The sequence below is a fragment of the Platalea leucorodia genome (genome assembly GCF_965183815.1).
Source record: "Platalea leucorodia genome assembly, chromosome: 1".
Taxonomy (NCBI): Eukaryota; Metazoa; Chordata; class Aves; order Pelecaniformes; family Threskiornithidae; genus Platalea; species Platalea leucorodia.
The window spans coordinates 70,832,629-70,851,331 of NC_138823.1; the positions used below are offsets into that span (position 1 = coordinate 70,832,629).

The following is an 18,703-nucleotide window of genomic DNA, read 5'->3' on the forward strand; positions in this document are numbered from 1 at the left end:
ACCACAGAGGCATGTCACCTTACATTTCATTTGGAATTATATCAGTATAATGACTAAGGGAATAATGGACTGCCTTCAATCTTGCATGTAGTTATTTTGAAGCTTTTTAGATTGTCCCTCTCCCGTTTTGTCCACTTGTCAGTGTCACCCTGCTCTCCAGCCTCCAGTCCCTGTGGGTGTAACAACTTGTAGTGTTTGGTTTTTGCACTCTATTGGTTCAAAGTAAACGTTTCTCTCACTGTCAGGTTAAAAAACAAGCAACCCCCCTCTGCCCCCCCTGCCAAAAAAACAGACAAACAAACAAACCCCACTTTAGAAGGAGATGGGGAAAATGGAAGAAAGTAAAATGTTTCCGAAGCTCACAGATGTGTTCTGTAGGCACCTCTGTGTTAGAGAATCTCTGCCCTATGCTTCTCCACTGTCTTGTGTGGGTAAACTTGAACACAAGAATCAGGGTTGTTGCATTCTAGTAATATCCTAATAGCATTTTTCAGGACTCAGTTTACTAGAGCTTTTTTGGTGTTACTCGGAAGTGTTATTAGACATTGTATAGGAGAAACTCAACAGTCATAGTCTGAATCAAAATTAATGATAAAAATGCCAATTTTGTTGTAATTAAAAAGCATTAATATTCAGGCATGAAATGAAATTGAATGGCATCTTACCTTTAAAGTGGTCTTAAATTTGCAGAGAAAGAGAAAGCAAAAGGTCTATGCAGTGTTCCCGCTCTGTTTAAGCAGCGTATCCTATCTGTGCTTTTGTCATGCTTATAAAGTTTTTATCTAACGTTTTTCTTTTCATTATTTTAAGGTATTCCTGTGGCAGTATAACTGTTTTCTCAACTCTTTACAGGATAGTGGATATTTTGCTGAAAGCAATCATGAGAATGATGTGGCTTGCTGGTGGATTCCACTGGATAAATGTAAAAGGCAGACGGGCGTTGCCGGCGGAAGCAGCAATATTAACTGTGGCTCCCCATTCTTCCTACTTTGATGCCATTCCAGTAACTATGACCTTTGCCTCCATTGTGATGAAAGCAGAAAGCAAAGATATTCCTGTTTGGGGAAGTAAGTTGGTAGATACTTAATTTTTCAAGAACAATTAAAAATGATTACTTAGGAAGTTCACTGGTTGTGTATGAGAGCCTGAAACACAAAGAAAATTTTGCTATAATATATGGTGAGATTTTTTTTTTTTTTTACTGGTCTACCTTGACTGTCAATAGAAAAAATTGGGGAGGGATGTGTTTGGGGTTTTTTTTTTCCTTTCTCCAAAGTTGAATCATTGTACAAAGTCAAAACAATCCTATAGAACTCATGGTTAAATTTGCAGTGAAACTGCAACATTTTAAGACCCGACAAGTAGAAAAGCAAATTAGGATGGGGCTATAGAGAAAGTCCATCAAAACTTCTTTCTTGGTGCGAGTTAGGGTGTCGTCCCAGAAATGCGTTTTAGGAATGTTGTTTGCTCTGAATGGTACCCTGCCTTGAGGGAGTGCTGCTAATCCTTCATACATCAATAAGTTTGATTCAGGCAGGGTGTGAGAGATAAACAAGAGCAGATTGTTGCACACTCAGATTTAGTCATAAGAAATGCAGATGCCCAAGTCCAGTAGTGTTTGAATACTGTCTTTGGAATGATCAGTGTAGATTCTCACAAAGGCTTGAGAGAGACCTGTGATTTTTGGTGCAGTTGTGCCAAAAAATGTGTAAGCTTTTAGGCTTGTAGACTTCTAACCAAAGTCTGTGTGGAAGCATTTTGGAGAAACCTGCCATGTTGTGTCTATGTATCAGCAAAGTTCAAAGAATCTTCCTGTGTCTCTTTGTGTAGATTTTAAGGGTAGTATAAAAAGGACAAAAGATTTTACTTTCACCTTGGGTAGGGACTCTTTAATTTAAAAGTCTAAACAAAGGCTTTGAGTTCTTTCTCAACTAAGTGGAATCAGGCTGTTGGTGTTGACATCCTCCTAAAATTTCATTACACAATGTGGTTTTAAGGACACGTTCAAAACCAGAAGCTGAGACATGGCCACAAATGGTGAGTGGTTACATCTGGAAGCTTCATGTAGGGAATATGGAATATCTTGTTATGAAGGTCTCTTTGTATCATGTAAAGCTCAGGCCAGAACTGTAGCTATATCTCAATTTCATTGAATATCTGACTATTAGAGTTTAGTAAAAGTTTGTGGCAGTTAAAAATCTGTGTTAAAATTAATAGATGCTTTGAACAAAAAGGGTGTAGGCATGTATTTTTAAAAACAAATGTATACAAATTAGCATTGTGTGAAACAAAAAGAAATTGAACTCCTTTGTCCAATACTGAAAGAAGATATTGTTGTGAGATGGCATGCTGACACTCCTGTACAGTATAGGTGTATCCAGGCCATCTTGGGCTTTAGGAGCAGGCCAGTCATAGAAGCAGGGGCAGATTTATCTTCTTTGTCAGCTGACTCAATTGACTGTTTAATAATTGCTAGCTCAGCAAAATGAAGTAGGCCATGTGGAGCTCTCCTTTACTTGCAGCTGGACTGTTTGGAGGACCCAAGCGAGGTGAGGTAACTCCAGGCCATGTTGTGTTACTGAAATGTGATGAAAAGGCAGAATGGCATTTGACAGAATGCTATAGTAGCTGCTTAACTATCTTACGTAGTAGATTAACTGGGGACAATTGGGAAAACCTGAGGAGAATCTGTAGGGATATGGAAGTTGTAGTTACACTGACTGTAGCACAAATAATGCATATCCAGTATTCTTGGATATAGTTTGGGTTGGAGTAGTTCAAACTATTTCCTATATACCTAATTTAATTTTAAGGTAACTTTTAAAGGATTCAATTGAAAGTCTAGATTTATTGCAATAAATTTTAAAAATTATTTGCTTGATTTTGTTAACGTGTGAGCAAAACCAGTTACAGAAAACCAGAAAACCCAGAAAACTACATACAGTGATTTAATGGAATATTACTGGAATGTGCAGTGCAGTCAAGTAAATGAGTATTTTGTCCTGTATAACTGCATTTGCTTTATGTTATGCAGCCGCAAAAATTCTGTAGTCCATTATGAAGTGTTCAGAAAAATGTGATGGAAATGAGGCATGGCAAAGGCCATAACTGGGATTCAGAGTTCAAAAACTTTTTTTTTCTTAGAGGAATACTTTTATATGAGCAACATTAATTACAGCAGTTTGTGTTATTAAAGTAAATAGACCTTAACAGAGAGGTAAGTAATCACTGTAATGATTAGTTTGGCTTGAAATTCAGTGAAAACTTTCCAGTGGAGAGAAGTTGGGATTTTTTTTTTTTCCTTTTACTACTTGAAAGAGGTTTTCTGTGAAGCAGATGCTACTGACTATCCTTTCCTCCTTTGATCTAGTATTTTAATTCCAATGTTATTTACACTTCTCTGCATACACACACAAAAATGTATTTCATGTTATTGGACAACTGGTATTTCTCTTACGCGATCTGTGAAAAGGTGGTCGCGTTTTTCTTGGATAGTGTGGTGAATTGTCAACACTCTAGACATTCATCTAGAATTTATCCCAGGGAGGTCAGAATTGTTTTTCCATTCTGTTCTTCCATTTTGTAAAGCTTGCAAACTTGTACCATCTCCAGTGAAGTTTTGGAGCCAGCCATTGATAATCCTAACCTTGCTGTCTCTTAATTGAGTCTTGTTAATGGTCATTCAGAATCTTCTGGGAAGTTTTGAATGAAGTACATTAATTTAACTCTGTAAGCAGACTTTTCAGCATGTAAAAAATGAAGCAGCAGAGGAAATTTGAAGATAATTTCCAAGGATGAGGACTTTGGGTGAAGAGTAGATCTTCATCTACTTCATCTTCATGGGGGTTGGACTAGATGACCTTTAAAGGTCCCTTCAAACCCAAACTATATCCAAGAATATCCAAATATAATATAAGTAATTTGGCTTTTTGATGTAATGACAGTGTTTATCAGGTCATTGTACATTGTGTACCAGAGGGATCAGGTGCTTTAGCAGGCACAAAAAGATCTGATTGCTAACTGGTTACCAAGATTGGTCCTGAAAGTATTTTAATAGGTTTCTGGAGCAGCTGCCTGTATTATTGTACCCTTAGTTTGCCAGTCATGGAATATTAAGCTTTTTGATCCACTTTTAAGTCTGGATGATTAAAAGCCTTTTCGTTATGGGATTGGAAGTATTCCACAAGTGCTTCTAGTGTATGAGAGTTTTATTGCTTTCTAACTTGAAGGCAGCTCTCCTGGACCACGAAGTCCAATTTCAGAAGCAGACTTAAGTCTTGTGACTCCTTCAGACAACTTCCTTCTTGTTAAGAAAACGAAGGAAAGAAGAGCCAAATAAAATAATGCTCTTTTGCTCTGATGGAAGAATCATGACCTCTTCAGTTAGTGGTCAGTAGTGAAGAGAATTACCCACTTGGCACGCACACTAGGCTAACAAACTCTGGGGAGGAACTGCTTGCCCAAATATAAATGAGATTTCAATAATCATCAAAAAAATCAGTGTCTGGTAGGTAGAGAATGGCAGAACAGATGGAGCATATCACCACAATGTTGGAGAAGGATGTGTCTTTCTGCACAATGGCTTTCCAGCATGTTGGTAGGTTGGAGATGTGAAGTTCTCTGGACCACGTTAGTGTAAAGTGTGCAGCCCAGGGAAGATGACATCTATGAATCTATTGTACCTTGGCTGAAGAAGTTCTATCAATTCATTCATCAGCACAGGTACTTAAACTTTCCTGTTTTGTCTACTGGACCCCAGTTCAAGTCAGGACAAGCTCTTTCCATAAATTCTGGATAGTTACACTTCACTGCCTTACTTTTGAGTGGTAAAGCAACCTGGATAAAAGTTATTTTTCATTGCAGAAGTGGTCAGTGCTACTGCAGAAATACTTCAGTAAGAAGGAAAAGGGATTTGTCAGTAAATATGATTTGGTGGGGATTTTGTTGGACAACTTTTGTGATTCAAAGATCTTCTGTGGTCTGAACTTTTAAAAACTAAATTTAAGGTTATAAGCTAATTTAAACTTCAAGTAACTTCTCAACATCTGTAACCTCATCCTCTGAAAAAGAGAGTAAGTTGGTACCTGTGAAATGAATGGAGGGATATGTTAGCTTAACTTTATAAAGGGGAAGGAGGTCATTTGTACTTGGCAGAATACAGAAGAGATGTAGAGGAAGGGAGAATTGTACTGTGCTGTAAAAGCTATCAATTCTATTGTGGGTTGTTTTTTGGTTTTTTTTTTTTTTTTTCTTCCCCACATCTAGTAAACTTAGGAGTTTTTGTTCAGGCTCATCTTTTGAAAGTGCTTTATAGGCCTTTACTTGAGCATCATGACTAAAAGACAAGAAATAAGTAATTCAGTGGGAAATATTTATGCTATGGTAGCTGGGTATGTTTTCATCTCAGAACTTAAGATGCCCAATTACTTAACTCATCAGCTCTGTGAGAAGTTATGCAACCTAATCCTCCAGTTCTCCACCCCAATTGCTTGCCTCCCCCCTTCCAGAGCACACAAGGAAGAGAACCGTGGTAGACCCATAGTTCTTCAGTGAGGATCTCATATTTAAATACTTCTGAGATTTATCAAAACAGTCCTTAAGCCCTTTTTGGAAAAACCTGCTGTAAGGTGAAGGTGTCACAGACTTGTCTTTATACGCTGTAAATCAGCAGCTTACAACACTGTTAAGGTCACCGGCTGGAATGCCAACATCCAATGCTGTGTTGGCATTGTAGCCTGCCTCGAGTACACAAATGAGCTCCCCAGTACTGAGGAGCACCTTGAAGTTATTGCCAAGCTTATCCATTTCATCTTCTGCTTTAAATACTTCCATTTCAAAATTCATTGTTTCCTTCAGACTGTGGGCACCCGGATGGTCCTGGAATATTTCAGTCCTCACAGGAGCTCTCTTGGAGAGACTTAAAATTGTTGCACTGTCACCTGTGTATTATAGGTATGCTTTTATTGTTCGGGCTGGAATCCTGGACTTGTTGGATTTCTTTTTTTTTTCCCCCACCATTAATTCAGTAACAATTTATTTTCATTTAAACTGCTGCTGGAATGCCTAAACCACCATCACTTTTTTTAAGCATCCTAGTTAATATCATTTATGGAAGTTACAAACTACAGTGTATAGGAAACCTGCAAACCAACACGACTGCCTTCATAAAATACATAGACTGGGAGCAGGAAGCTAAAACATACAGCCATGCCCTCATATAGGTGCTGCAGGTGTGAGAGCAAACAGCAATCTTTGTGATATGAAAAGGGTCTTTGTCCTTCAAGAAGTCCTTAAAGGAAATAGATCATGTTTTGAAAGACCAACCCAACTTCTGTTACAGCTAAAGAGAATACTGATTATTTATCTCCCACTACTGACCTCTCCTTGTCCTACAGACTGCATGTTTCCTGCCTTTCTCTTTGAAATAGGGAGAAGAACTTTCCCATTAACACTGGCTCTATACCAGGTATCTCTTTTGTCAGGTGGTCCATCTGCTAAGCATTTAGTCAAACTCCAAGAAGTTCTTGACATGTATTTAGCTTTAGTGGTTGGTTCAGGCTTGGATGAAAAAAGTATGTATTTCTGAGTATGACTGGTGCTCTAGTAAGATACTACCACTAACTTTACAAATCTCATGTAGAGTACCATGACTACAATAACGCTATCTCCATAAGAACAATATAACTCCAAGTGGAAAAGATCCTAATTTTAGTTGACTTCAGTTTTGTGCATTGATACAACACTGTGTATTTGTTGTGTGTGGGCTTGATTTCCCCCCCCCCCCCCCATTTTAAGGTCTCTGTGTCCATATACACAGGAAGTCATTTGATTCTGGAACCTTAGTGGGTTTTTTTTCCCCATAACCTTCAGAAGACTTTTGAGCCCTGTGCAGATTTCTTCTCTTCTCTCCAGAAAAGAGCATTTTCAATATTAGATATTACTTCATTAGAAAAGGTGTGAGTTCAGAACTTTGTGAGCATATTCATTTGAGTAAGACAACTCTTAATAACTAAGCCCAAGGTAGCACTCTTCAGCCTTTAACCTTCATGTTTTTGTAAACTCTAAATACAGAATGCACAAGAGGGCAACTGCTAGAAAAATGGTCTGTATTTTTTCCCATAGTAGGAAAAATCAAGGAGTAAATACTGTAAACAGATATCCCAGTGCAAGTCTACCTGTATTATACAGCCTACCTCCATGTTATATGCAAACAGAGCCAGTTTGTACTGGCTCTATAGGCTGCTGTCTCAGTGTATCAGAGGAACGTATGTGATGGGATTTTATGTTGTTTGGGGGAGAGGCCAAGTGAAAGCCTCAGGTTCAGCATTCTCTACTCTTGAAGCAGATCTGTCACTCTGCTGTTTCTACAGTGGTGAAACTGTAACTGCCTACTTAAAAATGTGTGCGTGGATACACTTTAGAAGAACAGTATTTAGTGCCACACTGCCATTCTGTTGCTTTTTGTGTTCTCTCACGCCTTGTAGATCAGTGGTGATGCTACCAGTATAGCTTTATCTACTGTATGGTTGTAACTGTCAAGCATAATTTAAATGGTGTGTTACAATAACTTCTTCTATTGTATGTTAAATAGCATTTCATGTCTTGATTTGAAACAAGGTTTCCTCACACACATTTGCCTGGAAATAGAGACATGAGATACCTTATTTCTTTACTGTTATCCTGAGAAGTTCATTGACACCAACTGTGTGTGTTCAGCTCATCAGAGAGAAACTTTTTTTGCATCAGCTGGTGCTTGAAATGATTACATGGGAGTTATGGTTCTGAAATGAGTTGGAGCTGCCACCCTGCAATTAAGGCAACACTGAATTTTTGCAGGCTCTCTTAAAAAAGATTGTTTCATGCTAGAGCAACTTTCCATTGGTTAGTGTATCTGTGGCATTCTGGCTGACCTGCAAGGCAGAGTTTTTGATGAATTACTGGCAGTACTGTTGAAACTGCAGGCACCTGCATAAGAAGGTGGAGTACAGCATGTGTCAGCTGTCTTCAGGACCACTTGTGATGAGTGAAATTGGGGATGAGAGTGACTACATCAAGTAGAACTGACACTGCTAGAGAAAACGCTGGAATAATGTCACTGGCAAGGTCAATTTTGTGAATTGAGGGATTGTCTTACCATTGCCCACTAGAATTTGTAATTTAAAGGTGCTTTTAATGGAATGAGAGGAGATGGGCAAGCGCCTCTTTCGGCATCTCTTGAATGCTTGAGCTGTGGTTTTCACTACCCGGTTACAGTCAGTCTTGGACAGTTAAACTGATGAGCAGAGAAGGTTCAGATTATGTTCTGTTTACTGAGCGTATTGCACAGTTTTGCTTTTTTCCTTTAGTCGCCCAGCGTGCCAGCTGTTTAAAGCATTTTCATACATGCTGCTTTTTGCTCCTTCCCCGACTTTGCTCTACTTCTGCCTGTTCCTTGCCTCATATATACTGCCTGACAGTGCTGTCTCCAGGCTTCCCTATGTTTTGACCTGACTTACGATTGCAGTCTTGTCCATCTATTTTTGGTATGTTTCTCAGCTTCTCTTTACAGACCTTTGGCCCTGCTCCTGACTGTTTATTGCACAGATCAACTTGGTACAGCCTTTGAATTTTCAGATTCCTGTCTATTTACTGGACATGAAAATGTGTTGAGAGTAAAGGTCTGTGTAGCCTTATGCTCTCATTTCAAAAGTGGTTATGAAAAGAGTATATGAGGAAAGGCAGGTACAGAGCTAGTCTTCCCTTCCTAGCTTCTTACTCATGACTGCGAGGTTCAATTTCACTTAAATTGTTGAACTTAGCCACTAAGGGCCTGGTAGCTGGTGTCTTACAGGATCTTAAGTTGCTGTTTAATGTTAAAACAAGAATTCTGTAAGCTTTTTAATCTGATCCCTAAGGAAGTAAGACTTAATATGATCACACTGTCTTTCCATTAGGCTAAGATTTGATGTTACGTGTTGAAATAGTGATGGCTCAGATATGAGCCTCGGAGCTCTGGAATTATCTTGTTCATTCCTTGGCCTGAAGTAACCTGAATTCTGTCATTTGGGCCTAATGTAAAAAAACCTTCCGGATGAAGGCTGAGGATGTTTGAGTCTTTTTTGCTTTTTTTTTTTTTTTTTTTTTTTTTTTACTTGATAATGTTTTTGCTACAGAATGGTAATTTGCAGCAGTAGGGGAAACTCAGGACTAGCATCACTAAGAAAACGAACAGAGTTATGAAACCAGGCATAGTTTCCTTTGCATCTTTTATGTTCTGTTTGTTTTTTTTTCCTGTTTTTTGTGTGTGGTTGTTTTGTGATTTGTTTTGGGTTTTTATTTGTTTCGGGGTTTTTTTGTTTTGTTTTGTTTTTTCAACGTTCCTACAGCAGCAACCCCAGCTGGCCCATGACGATCTTTGCCTCCCCTAGCAATCATTGTTCTGTGGATATTGTCGAAGAGCAGGCATGTAGGAAGCAGTGCAAGAGAATGGTAACTTTTCTCTGATGTACTGTCTCCTAAGCTTCAGCAACTTGTGGGATAAAAGCAGTATTTCAGAGACTGACTGAATGTTTGGGGACTTGCTGTAAGGTGTGATGGATTAGTTTCACAGAACCATAGAAGGATTTCGGTGAGAGCTGACTAAACTGCTGGTGGGGTAACACCAGAATCAGCAGCTTTTGCTGAGTACAGGACTGTAATTCCTTATGCTGGTTTTTTTTCTTCACACTTTAAGCACTGGCTGATCCATTAATACAGCAAGTCTATCCTTGACAAAAGAAGATTATACAACTAGTGTCAGTGAACTCATCTCACGGTATTTGGAAATATGAAAACTGTATTTTATATTTGTATTTTAGGCAAATAGAATAGCTAATGATTTAGTGACTTTTGAACCTTCGAATAAGATTACAAGATACAAAAATGATAAAAAGGTTTTTTTATTTTTAAATAAAAACGTGAAGTAGTATATTTGAAGATGCTTCTCTTGTAGTGCTTTTTGACATTGCAAAAGAGTTGTATATGTTACGTATTATTTTGTAAGTGGGCCTCGGTGTCCTTGTGACAGACATGCATGGAGAGGATATTGTGGATTGGTTTCTGATTCTTGCTCACACTCATTTTGTGTCTGGCTCTGTATAAGAGGTTTCCCACTGAGGCAGGAAGAGGGTGCCTGAGATCAGATTCATCTAGTATGAGAAACAGGCAAACAGGTGACAGCTCAGAAAATAAGCATGCTTTTTCTTTTGATCATGGTGATTCCTCAGAAAAGGTAACATAATCCATGTATGGAATATCTTTGATGGTGTACCTTCAGTGAAGCTGAGCTGTCATAGGAGAGAAAAGCTCTAAAAACAGTGGCAGTTTGACCTGCAGGATGTCTTTTGGAAACACTTGGGAGGTTCCTGCTCCTTTGCTGGGTTGGGGGTGGCTATAGATTTTGTGGTTTTTGTGGTAGGAGGAAATGGCCTATAGTCAGCCACAGCTGCTTTGTTGCAGAAAACTATGCATAACAGGTACAATCATGTCTTAAGTTATGTGATGTATGTGTATTGGTCTATTAAGAATTTAACAAGTACAAAGTGCCAAAATTGTGAAAATGGCTTTCTTCACAGGAATTCAAGAAAATATTTCAATAAAACTGCAATAATTCAGCTAAATATTTAAGTTTGCAGTGTAATGTAGTAAAATAGTTATGTACTTGTACCAAAATTTCTGTCCAGAGGACTGCTGCGGGGCGATCTTTTTCAAACAAGGGGGAAATAAAGGCTGTTCTGCTTGTTTTTGTTTTCCCTCCTCTTCAGCTCTAATCAAATACATCCGACCAGTTTTTGTATCTCGGTCAGACCAGGATTCTCGCAGGAAAACTGTTGAAGAGATAAAGAGACGTGCTCAGTCTGATGGTAAATGGCCACAGGTACTGTATACTACTTCTGTGTGACAGATGGTATTTGGCATTTCCAGGCTTTGGATCTGCAGTTTACTTTTTTCCTTGTGGGATGCTTTAGATGGTTTGTGAGGGGTGGGATTTCCCCCTCCCCCCCCCTTTCTAGAAGGTATAATATAAGATTCTTATCTGTACAAAACACTAACTTTTCATTGCAGTGTGTTTCAAGAGGAGACTGGGTAAGTACATGGGAATACAGCTCTATTAAGTGATACTAAATGGACAGACCACAGCAGATCTTGAAAGTCTTCTAAGAAGAAAATAATCAGGTGCTCAGTAGAATACCTGGGGAGTATTGTGTGTTCTTGCCCTTCTCAAGATTTTGGCACACTGTCGTTGTTGGAGATGCGATACTGGCCAAGACAGCCCAAGCAATTCAGATGTTCCAATAACCAGAGTACATCTCTGTTGGACCACATGATGAAGACATTGCTAAAATAAGTGGCTCAGGGTTTTTTCTGCACCTGAAATATGACTATTTATAATGTGCCTTGGAAGAAAGTAATGACAAGGAAGGGATGAGGTCTAAGGTCTACCTAAGGTCTCGATTTTCTAGAAGCATGTGATTATTTTGAAAACTTGAAGCATTCTTCTTGTGAATTTTTGAGATTAAGATACAGTATGTCTTTCATGGCATTGTTACTACTACAGTGGTTACGTCCGCATACGGGACTGCAGAAACGTTATAAACAGTTACAAACAATGTGACAGGTGATATATAGCTTTCACATCATGACTTTCATCAATAGATTTCAAAGCACTTTCAAAAGTAAATATTCTTATGAACAGATGAAGAAACTGAGTTGCAGAGCTGAAGTGATTTCCAGAATATCTAGCAAGCTAGTACCAGAGTGGGCAGTAAAACTAGTAATGTTAATTCTAGCCCATTGCTTTGTCCCCTTATGATATGTATTTGTTTCCTTTAAATGTCTTGTTCTATAACTCAACAAAATTTCAGTAGTTCTTGGCTTTTTGCTGTCAAACATTTTTTTTGTTTGTTTGTTTTACAATCTAACCTCTTCCTCTGAATTCAGTTCAACTTGAGCATTTTTTTGCCTTGTAGGATTCTGTTTAGATATTTTCAGCCTCTATCATTCTGACATCTATGCACAAAGTAATAAATGCAAAAAGAAAATAAGTCTTCCTTTTCTTAGCCTGTAAGCAGGTAGTTTAGGAGCAGGAATTTTTTGTTTTGGTGCAAAACAGAATATGATATTTTTACCAGCAGCAAAACCTTTTGTGAAAATTCTCTCGTACTCACAACTATTTCTGGTTGCTGTCAGTGTTCCAGTCAAATAGAATTATTATCGGAGGTCAAGAAAGAGGCAAATTCACAGATAAAGAAAAATACTTTGACTATTAAGACAGAACCTTACTTGACTTCTCTATTGAGCACTATTTTTTTTTTTTTTACTCTAACTGAGCTGGTCTTCCCTGAAAACTTTTTTTACTGTAATCAGTTAACGTTAGCTTTGAAAAGATGTGTTTATAAATAAATCCACATTGAAATATTCTTAAAAGTCAACTTTTTTTTTACTTCAAGATAATGATATTCCCAGAGGGCACTTGCACAAACCGATCCTGTCTAATTACATTCAAGCCTGGTAGGTATGATGCTCATTTCTCTGTTCTCTACAGAATGTTCTTGTATCTTCATTTTCTGAAATACCACTTGCATTGTAATTTGCTTGCTGTTGCAGAAGTGGAGTTTAAAATCTTGCAGTAGGGTGGAAATAGAATAGAATTTTTCTGATGCTACAAAAGGATTGTAGTTTCACTGTTGAGCAAAATGTTTTAGATAATTCAGATTTTTTTTCTTGGCTTCTGAGATGCATATGAGCTGAAGGACTGATGTTTCTTACTGGGTTTTTGTTTGTGGTTGTGTCTTTTTTTTTTTTTTTTTTTTGTGCCCCCTCCATTTCCTATTTTGAGTCTGTCGTGCAGCATTTAGATACATTATAAAGCTTAAGGTATCAGCATGTATCTATTTCAGGCTGCTGCAGCATTTGTTGCTGTGTTGTATGTGGTTGATTCCTCTCAGACTCTTTTGTTGAGTTGCATTCTGGTGAAGATGGCACAATAATCTTGTCAGTATAGCAATGTTGCAGAGGCTGTCTTTTTTTTTTTTTTTTTTACTTTTTTTTTAATTAACATCCACATTCGAAGCTCTTTTCAGTTAGTATCACCCTTTTAGCTTATCAAATTAGTAGAGGTTATAACACTGAACATTGTTGCAGCTGTAAACTGCAGTTACAATAGGCAGAAATGCCAATACTGCAGTGAACCACCACCGTTTAATGTGAACTTGCCTTTATGATGTAGGTAGGGAGACGGTGAATGCGGAGGCTACAGTGAGCAATGCAGTTGTGAATGTGTTTTTTTGACTCTTCCTAGGTTTCTGCCTAGCTCAATGTGTTCTGGTCTTACTGTGTGTCTTATATTTTGTGTTGCTTACAACTTACATATCGCTATTAGAATATCATGCAATGAGTCAGCATTCTGATTCCTTGCACTGATTCATTTGGCTGAAGGAATCTCAGTATTGTCTCCTGAACAAACATTCAAAAAGCTTTTCTTCCTCCCCTCTCAGCTCTTACCTTTTTAGATGAATGAGTGGTGGTTAGGAGAACATCCACTTTTTTTGCTCTTTACTCTCCCTCTCTCTCCACCTGAATCCTGGCCATGCTTTGAAAACCAGCCTGAGTCCTTCATTAAAGCTCTGATTTCCTGCCTTCCCTCTGTGCCATTGACATTCCAGGCACCATATACTTCCTGCCTCAAATCCCCACTCTATCTTCCTCTCCTCTGATCTAATACATGCTGCTGTCTGCCTCTTGACTGTCTCACTTTTCCTACTGGAACCTGCTTCTGTATCCATCCAGCCTCCCAGAAATCCTTTGCCTCAAAATTCCTTGCTTATATCAAATTACTTTAGGTCTCTATTCAAGTAACTGCTTTCAGGATGCCTTTCCCCATTCTACTCATGTGGCCCACACTCCTTGCTCTTACTACACAGTTTTTTTGGTTTTGTGTTTGTGCAAGCTAGTCATACAGGGCAAACTAGTCTAGTTTTGTTTAAATGGTGGTCTTGTCATCTACGACTCAGATTTTGTCATCTGCGGATTCTTTCAAAAGTTGCTTAGGCTGTTGTTTTTGGAGACTGAATAGAAAGTACCACTGGGCCAAGAACCAAATCTCTGCAGGATCCCATTCAGACAAGCTTCATTTAAAGATGTTTATACTCCATTAACAATTACTTCGTTTACATCTATGCAATTATTCTGTAAAGCAAATGTAATGCTAAGAATACAGTATACTTCCATCGTTCAGTTCTTAATTTCAATCAAAATATTAGGCAGAACTTAGTAAACTGCTATCAAAAACATAGTTGGAGTGAAGACTGTCTTTATTGTTTTCTCAAGATAAAGATGTTTAGAGAAATCTTGAGCAAGATAGTTATGCTTACCTAATCTTTGTGCTAGAAACCAAGAAAATTACTAGCAAATGACATTTTATAGATCTTGTGCTACTTATTTATCAGAACTATAATGTTCATATGAAATGAAGCAATACTTCTGTACAATAGCTCTAGTTCAGTACTTTCTAACTATTGGGTTTTCCATAGCTACATAATAAACAAATAAGCCCTTCTAAGGGGAATTAAAGTGGGAGAAAAGAAGTTAAATTAATTCTGTTACTTCAGAGATGATAAATTTCCTATAAATTGATGTTGCTCAGCTAAAAATAGAAAGCTTCTTTTGCACAAGAAAGCTTAGGTTCTTCACCAAAAAATACTGTTGACTACAGGGAATATATTGACTTAACTATCTTGCACATACTCATATTTTTTAATCATTTATCAAGCTGAATTTGGTACTGGGCTTTGACTTGTGTACAGGACAATTTATGTAAGTGGTAGAGGATAATTTAGAGAATGCCAGCAAGCATCCTTAATTATTTATCTTCTGAAAAGGTAGGTATACATTGTCATTCTTCAGTGCTTGCTTTTTAGATTATTTTTGAGGCTACTTTTGGATCTTATTTTTTCACTATCAACTAATTCCTATGCATATGAGCCCAGTAACTGTATAATTTTTTTCTTTACTGTAATAAATTTCTTCTGCACAAAAATGCACTATAAAGTAATGATGTGTCATATGTGCCTTCTAGGAGCGTTTATTCCTGGAGTTCCTGTACAGCCAGTGGTTTTACGTTATCCAAACAAACTGGTAAGTTCAGCTTGCAGTAAATATGGGGCATTTTCCTCTAAATACATTGGCGCTTCTGTAATCTTTTAGGTTAGATAATTAGATTTAGAAAATTGGAAAGCATTAATAAATGCTTATTGGCTAAGTATGTATTCCTTAAGCCTCTAGCAATATAAATAGTCTTAACTGAGACAGTTTAAATGTCTCTGCTTTTATTAGGTTAATCCTTTAAAACAGTGCTCTGAAAGTTATTGAGGTTGTTACAAGAAATACTGTACAAATGACAAGACAAAACTCAATTTCTGTCTAGGATCTGTGTTCCCATGTGCTCCCTGTTAGTGCAGTGTGTGCTGGAGAGTTTTCTTAATATCATTTATTGCTGGAAGATGCTTCTGCACCTCCTGCCTGTGGGGTTGTTAGTCACAAATTAACACAACTAGCTATATGATAATAGAATAATGTGTTGGGGACCTCAGCACCTTTATAAGCTGTCTCATTGTCCACGCTTTACATTCACTGTGCACTTGGCTAAGGAATGCTAGACACTAGCTAATCTGGAGTAGTCCTTCAACATACATCAGATTCACGTAAATTATACGTGCAAATTATAGTGTTTATTTACAATATCTAAATTAAACAATTATTACAAATGCTTGTAAACATACAGGCAAACAAATAAAGGCAGAGCTCACTTGATCTACTTCAAGACCAAGCCTACATGAAAGCACAAAGAGGGACTTTCTTTTTTCTTTTTAATATTATTATTCAGTTTACCTGGTGTAGATACTATCCTGTTCTACTGCAGCCAGAATCCTGTCTGTCTGCATTCCTTGGTTAATTAGAAGATGCTTCCTAGTGAACTTTGCTAGATTTTATACTTGGAAGTTTCTTTTTGAACCCTCTGGGGCTATTTTCAGGTCCAGTCTGTCCCTTTCTAAAATAGAAGTTATTTAAGGGAGGATGGGAGGAGTGTCAGAAGTAAAATAAGGATTACTTTGCCTCTTTGCATGTCACATCAGAAGATCTCATGTCATCTCTCTCTGACTAGCCCATTAACGACCCCTCGATCTAAGGCATGATTTTGTTTCTTCTTGGTACCTGAGTGCTTATGTTTTAAAGTGTTTCCATCCATTGTTCTTTATGTCAATTTACAGGTTGATACAAAACATATGCTTGATTAAAAAATAAAAGAACCTAGGCAAAATTAATATACATAGACCACCGCTTGCTCTTGACTGAGACAAGGTGTGATGGCAGTCAACTAGTTCACAGTAACAAACCCAAAAATTATATTTGTGGATGCTGTAACAAGTACAGCAGCCTGTTATGCTTACATAGTACTAAGTGCATTGTAGCAGGTTGCCTGGGACTTTTCGTTACGTAATTGTTTTATTTTCAAGAAGGAAGATACTTCTCAAAAAATATTTTTAAACCTTTATTGCACTGCCAGCTTAATTTGCAAATATGTGCGTGCCTTATGTCATACTTAATATACGTTGTTACTTTGGGTTAATAGTAAACATTTATAACAATATCAAACAATATAAAGCTATTAAACATTAATTTGCAAGTATCTTAAAAAATCCATTTTCATACTGAAATATCCTTATTGCCTGTAGTACATAATATGCAATGTTTGTAAACTAATATTAAAAATTCCTAATACTCTATTAACAGAAATTATGAGCTTTTTACATTGAGGTAAATGAATGTAAATTTTAATGAAATTTTTCATAATTTTTTTTATATTATTGCAAAATGTCATAAAAGAAACTGTAAATATTTATATAGATATCCATCGGAGTTGGCCTGAATCTGCTTATGGAACTTTACAGCAATTAAAAGTATTAGGAAAAAGTAAAACAAGTAGGTTTTCAGTACCTTACTGAGTCATTTAACCTCCCAAGGTCTGCTTCTACTAAGCATTAAGGGGCGGGGGGAGAATAACTGCTATTACTATTTAATTTTTAGATTAGCTTAGGGGCTGCAGAAGAGTTTCAGCAAAGTTAGAATGAGGAGAGGAAGGAGTACGGTGTGATATATGAAGGTGAGATTTACTTTGGTTAGGATGCGGTTAAGAGTTAGGTAGCAAGAACAACAGTAGGGAGAGAACATTGGTTTTAATACACTAAGCATTTCTAGCAAACTTTAATTGTCTCTGGCTTCCTGTTGTTGCCTTGTTTGACCCGCTGCATATTATAATTTTAGGTTTAGAAACTAATTTCTTAAGATCTTTGCTTAGCCAGTGAATTCCAGATATGCATTGTGTGCAGTCACCCCACTGCTTTTACCTTGAACTGCCTGCTCTGTTCTACCTTCAGAGCTCTGAGTTCCACAGTACAGATGAGAACAGTCTTGGACTTGAGTGCAGCTGACTGTTTTGGAAGGCTTTTAGAGATCAGAGTCTGGGGTGAATGTAGTAGGTGTATGGACTCTTAATGTTTGTTTCCTTGTATTCTATTCAAGAACATGGTAGCATGTAGGTAAAATACTACTGTCCTGCGGTGGACTGAAACGTGGCAAAAAATGATGATGTAAATTCAGTTCTCTTCTAGCAAATAAATCTAGTTCTGGTTGCCATGAAGAACTTTTTTTCTAGTCAGGGTTACCCCCTGAATACCTTTCTTCTTTGGGCTTGTGATTGTTTGCAGTAGATGATGCCTCTGGTCCTGCGTCAATGTTTCTTTAGGGAGTGGTATGTTAGTTTGTTGCTCCTCTTGATGCATGAGCAGAAAGAAATTTTAAGGCTTAAAATGTTGTTTAGACTTGAAATTCAAAATTTGCTTCTGTTTATCTAGTTTGGTAGTATTTTCTCTATTAGATGCTAGACAGCTATTACCTATATCTTAATTAAAAAAAAAATGCTCTTAATTTCTCCATCCCGTAGGTTCCTCAGCAATCCTTTTTGCAGTTCATTTTGACACTAATTTTCCTTATGTATACAGCTTTTCCTTCATTTGAATTTTCTGTTAGAGTGCTGGTAGTTATGAAAGTCTATGTACCTGTTTAAATATCACAGATCCATTTAAAATGTATTTTTATGTCCAAGTGTCTTCCACAGGTAACTGTGCTATTTGATAAGAGGTTTGGCAGCATCTCTTGTGCAGCTTTGGTGTATCAGGGTTGATTGAGCACGTAAAAACACAGCCAGTCTGCTGTTTGAAGCTTGGCATGATTCTCAGTATCTTCTTATGTCAAATACAAATTATATGAAAGATGTACTTCCACACAATTCAAAGGATTCATTATCTAGATGCAAAAGTTTCAAAGTGAATGCTGTCCATAAGCATAAGCTGGTAGCTGTGATTAAATATAAATGGTAGCTAAACTAGGTATGGAAAATACCACTTCCCATCTTCTGCTTGCTGTTTTGATCATAAAAATATTGGATATGCTAGCAGGAGTCTCCTACAAAATCGGTCTGCCTCTTGCGGAACAGAATCCTGTTTTCCACTATGTAGCATTTATAGTAGTCATCCCTGCTGCATCCTGATGTTCTCGATGAGAAAAAGCATGCATGTGTGCTGTGACATTCACATTGGGGGTTTCTCGCAGGATTGCCGATAGATAC

General features: G+C 37.6%; 1 protein-coding gene across 3 annotated transcripts in view; it reads left to right on the plus strand.

The window, feature by feature from the left end:
* The window catches only part of LPCAT1 (lysophosphatidylcholine acyltransferase 1), a 67,456-nt gene that overhangs the window by 8,338 nt on the left and 40,415 nt on the right, over window positions 1–18,703 (plus strand). For all 3 annotated transcript variants that reach the window (XM_082314442.1, XM_082314444.1, XM_082314443.1), the window contains exons 3-6: window positions 853–1,067; window positions 10,782–10,894; window positions 12,468–12,528; window positions 15,095–15,153. In XM_082314442.1, coding sequence (XP_082170568.1) covers window positions 853–1,067; window positions 10,782–10,894; window positions 12,468–12,528; window positions 15,095–15,153 — 448 coding nt within the window. The remainder of the gene's footprint in view (window positions 1–852; window positions 1,068–10,781; window positions 10,895–12,467; window positions 12,529–15,094; window positions 15,154–18,703) is intronic.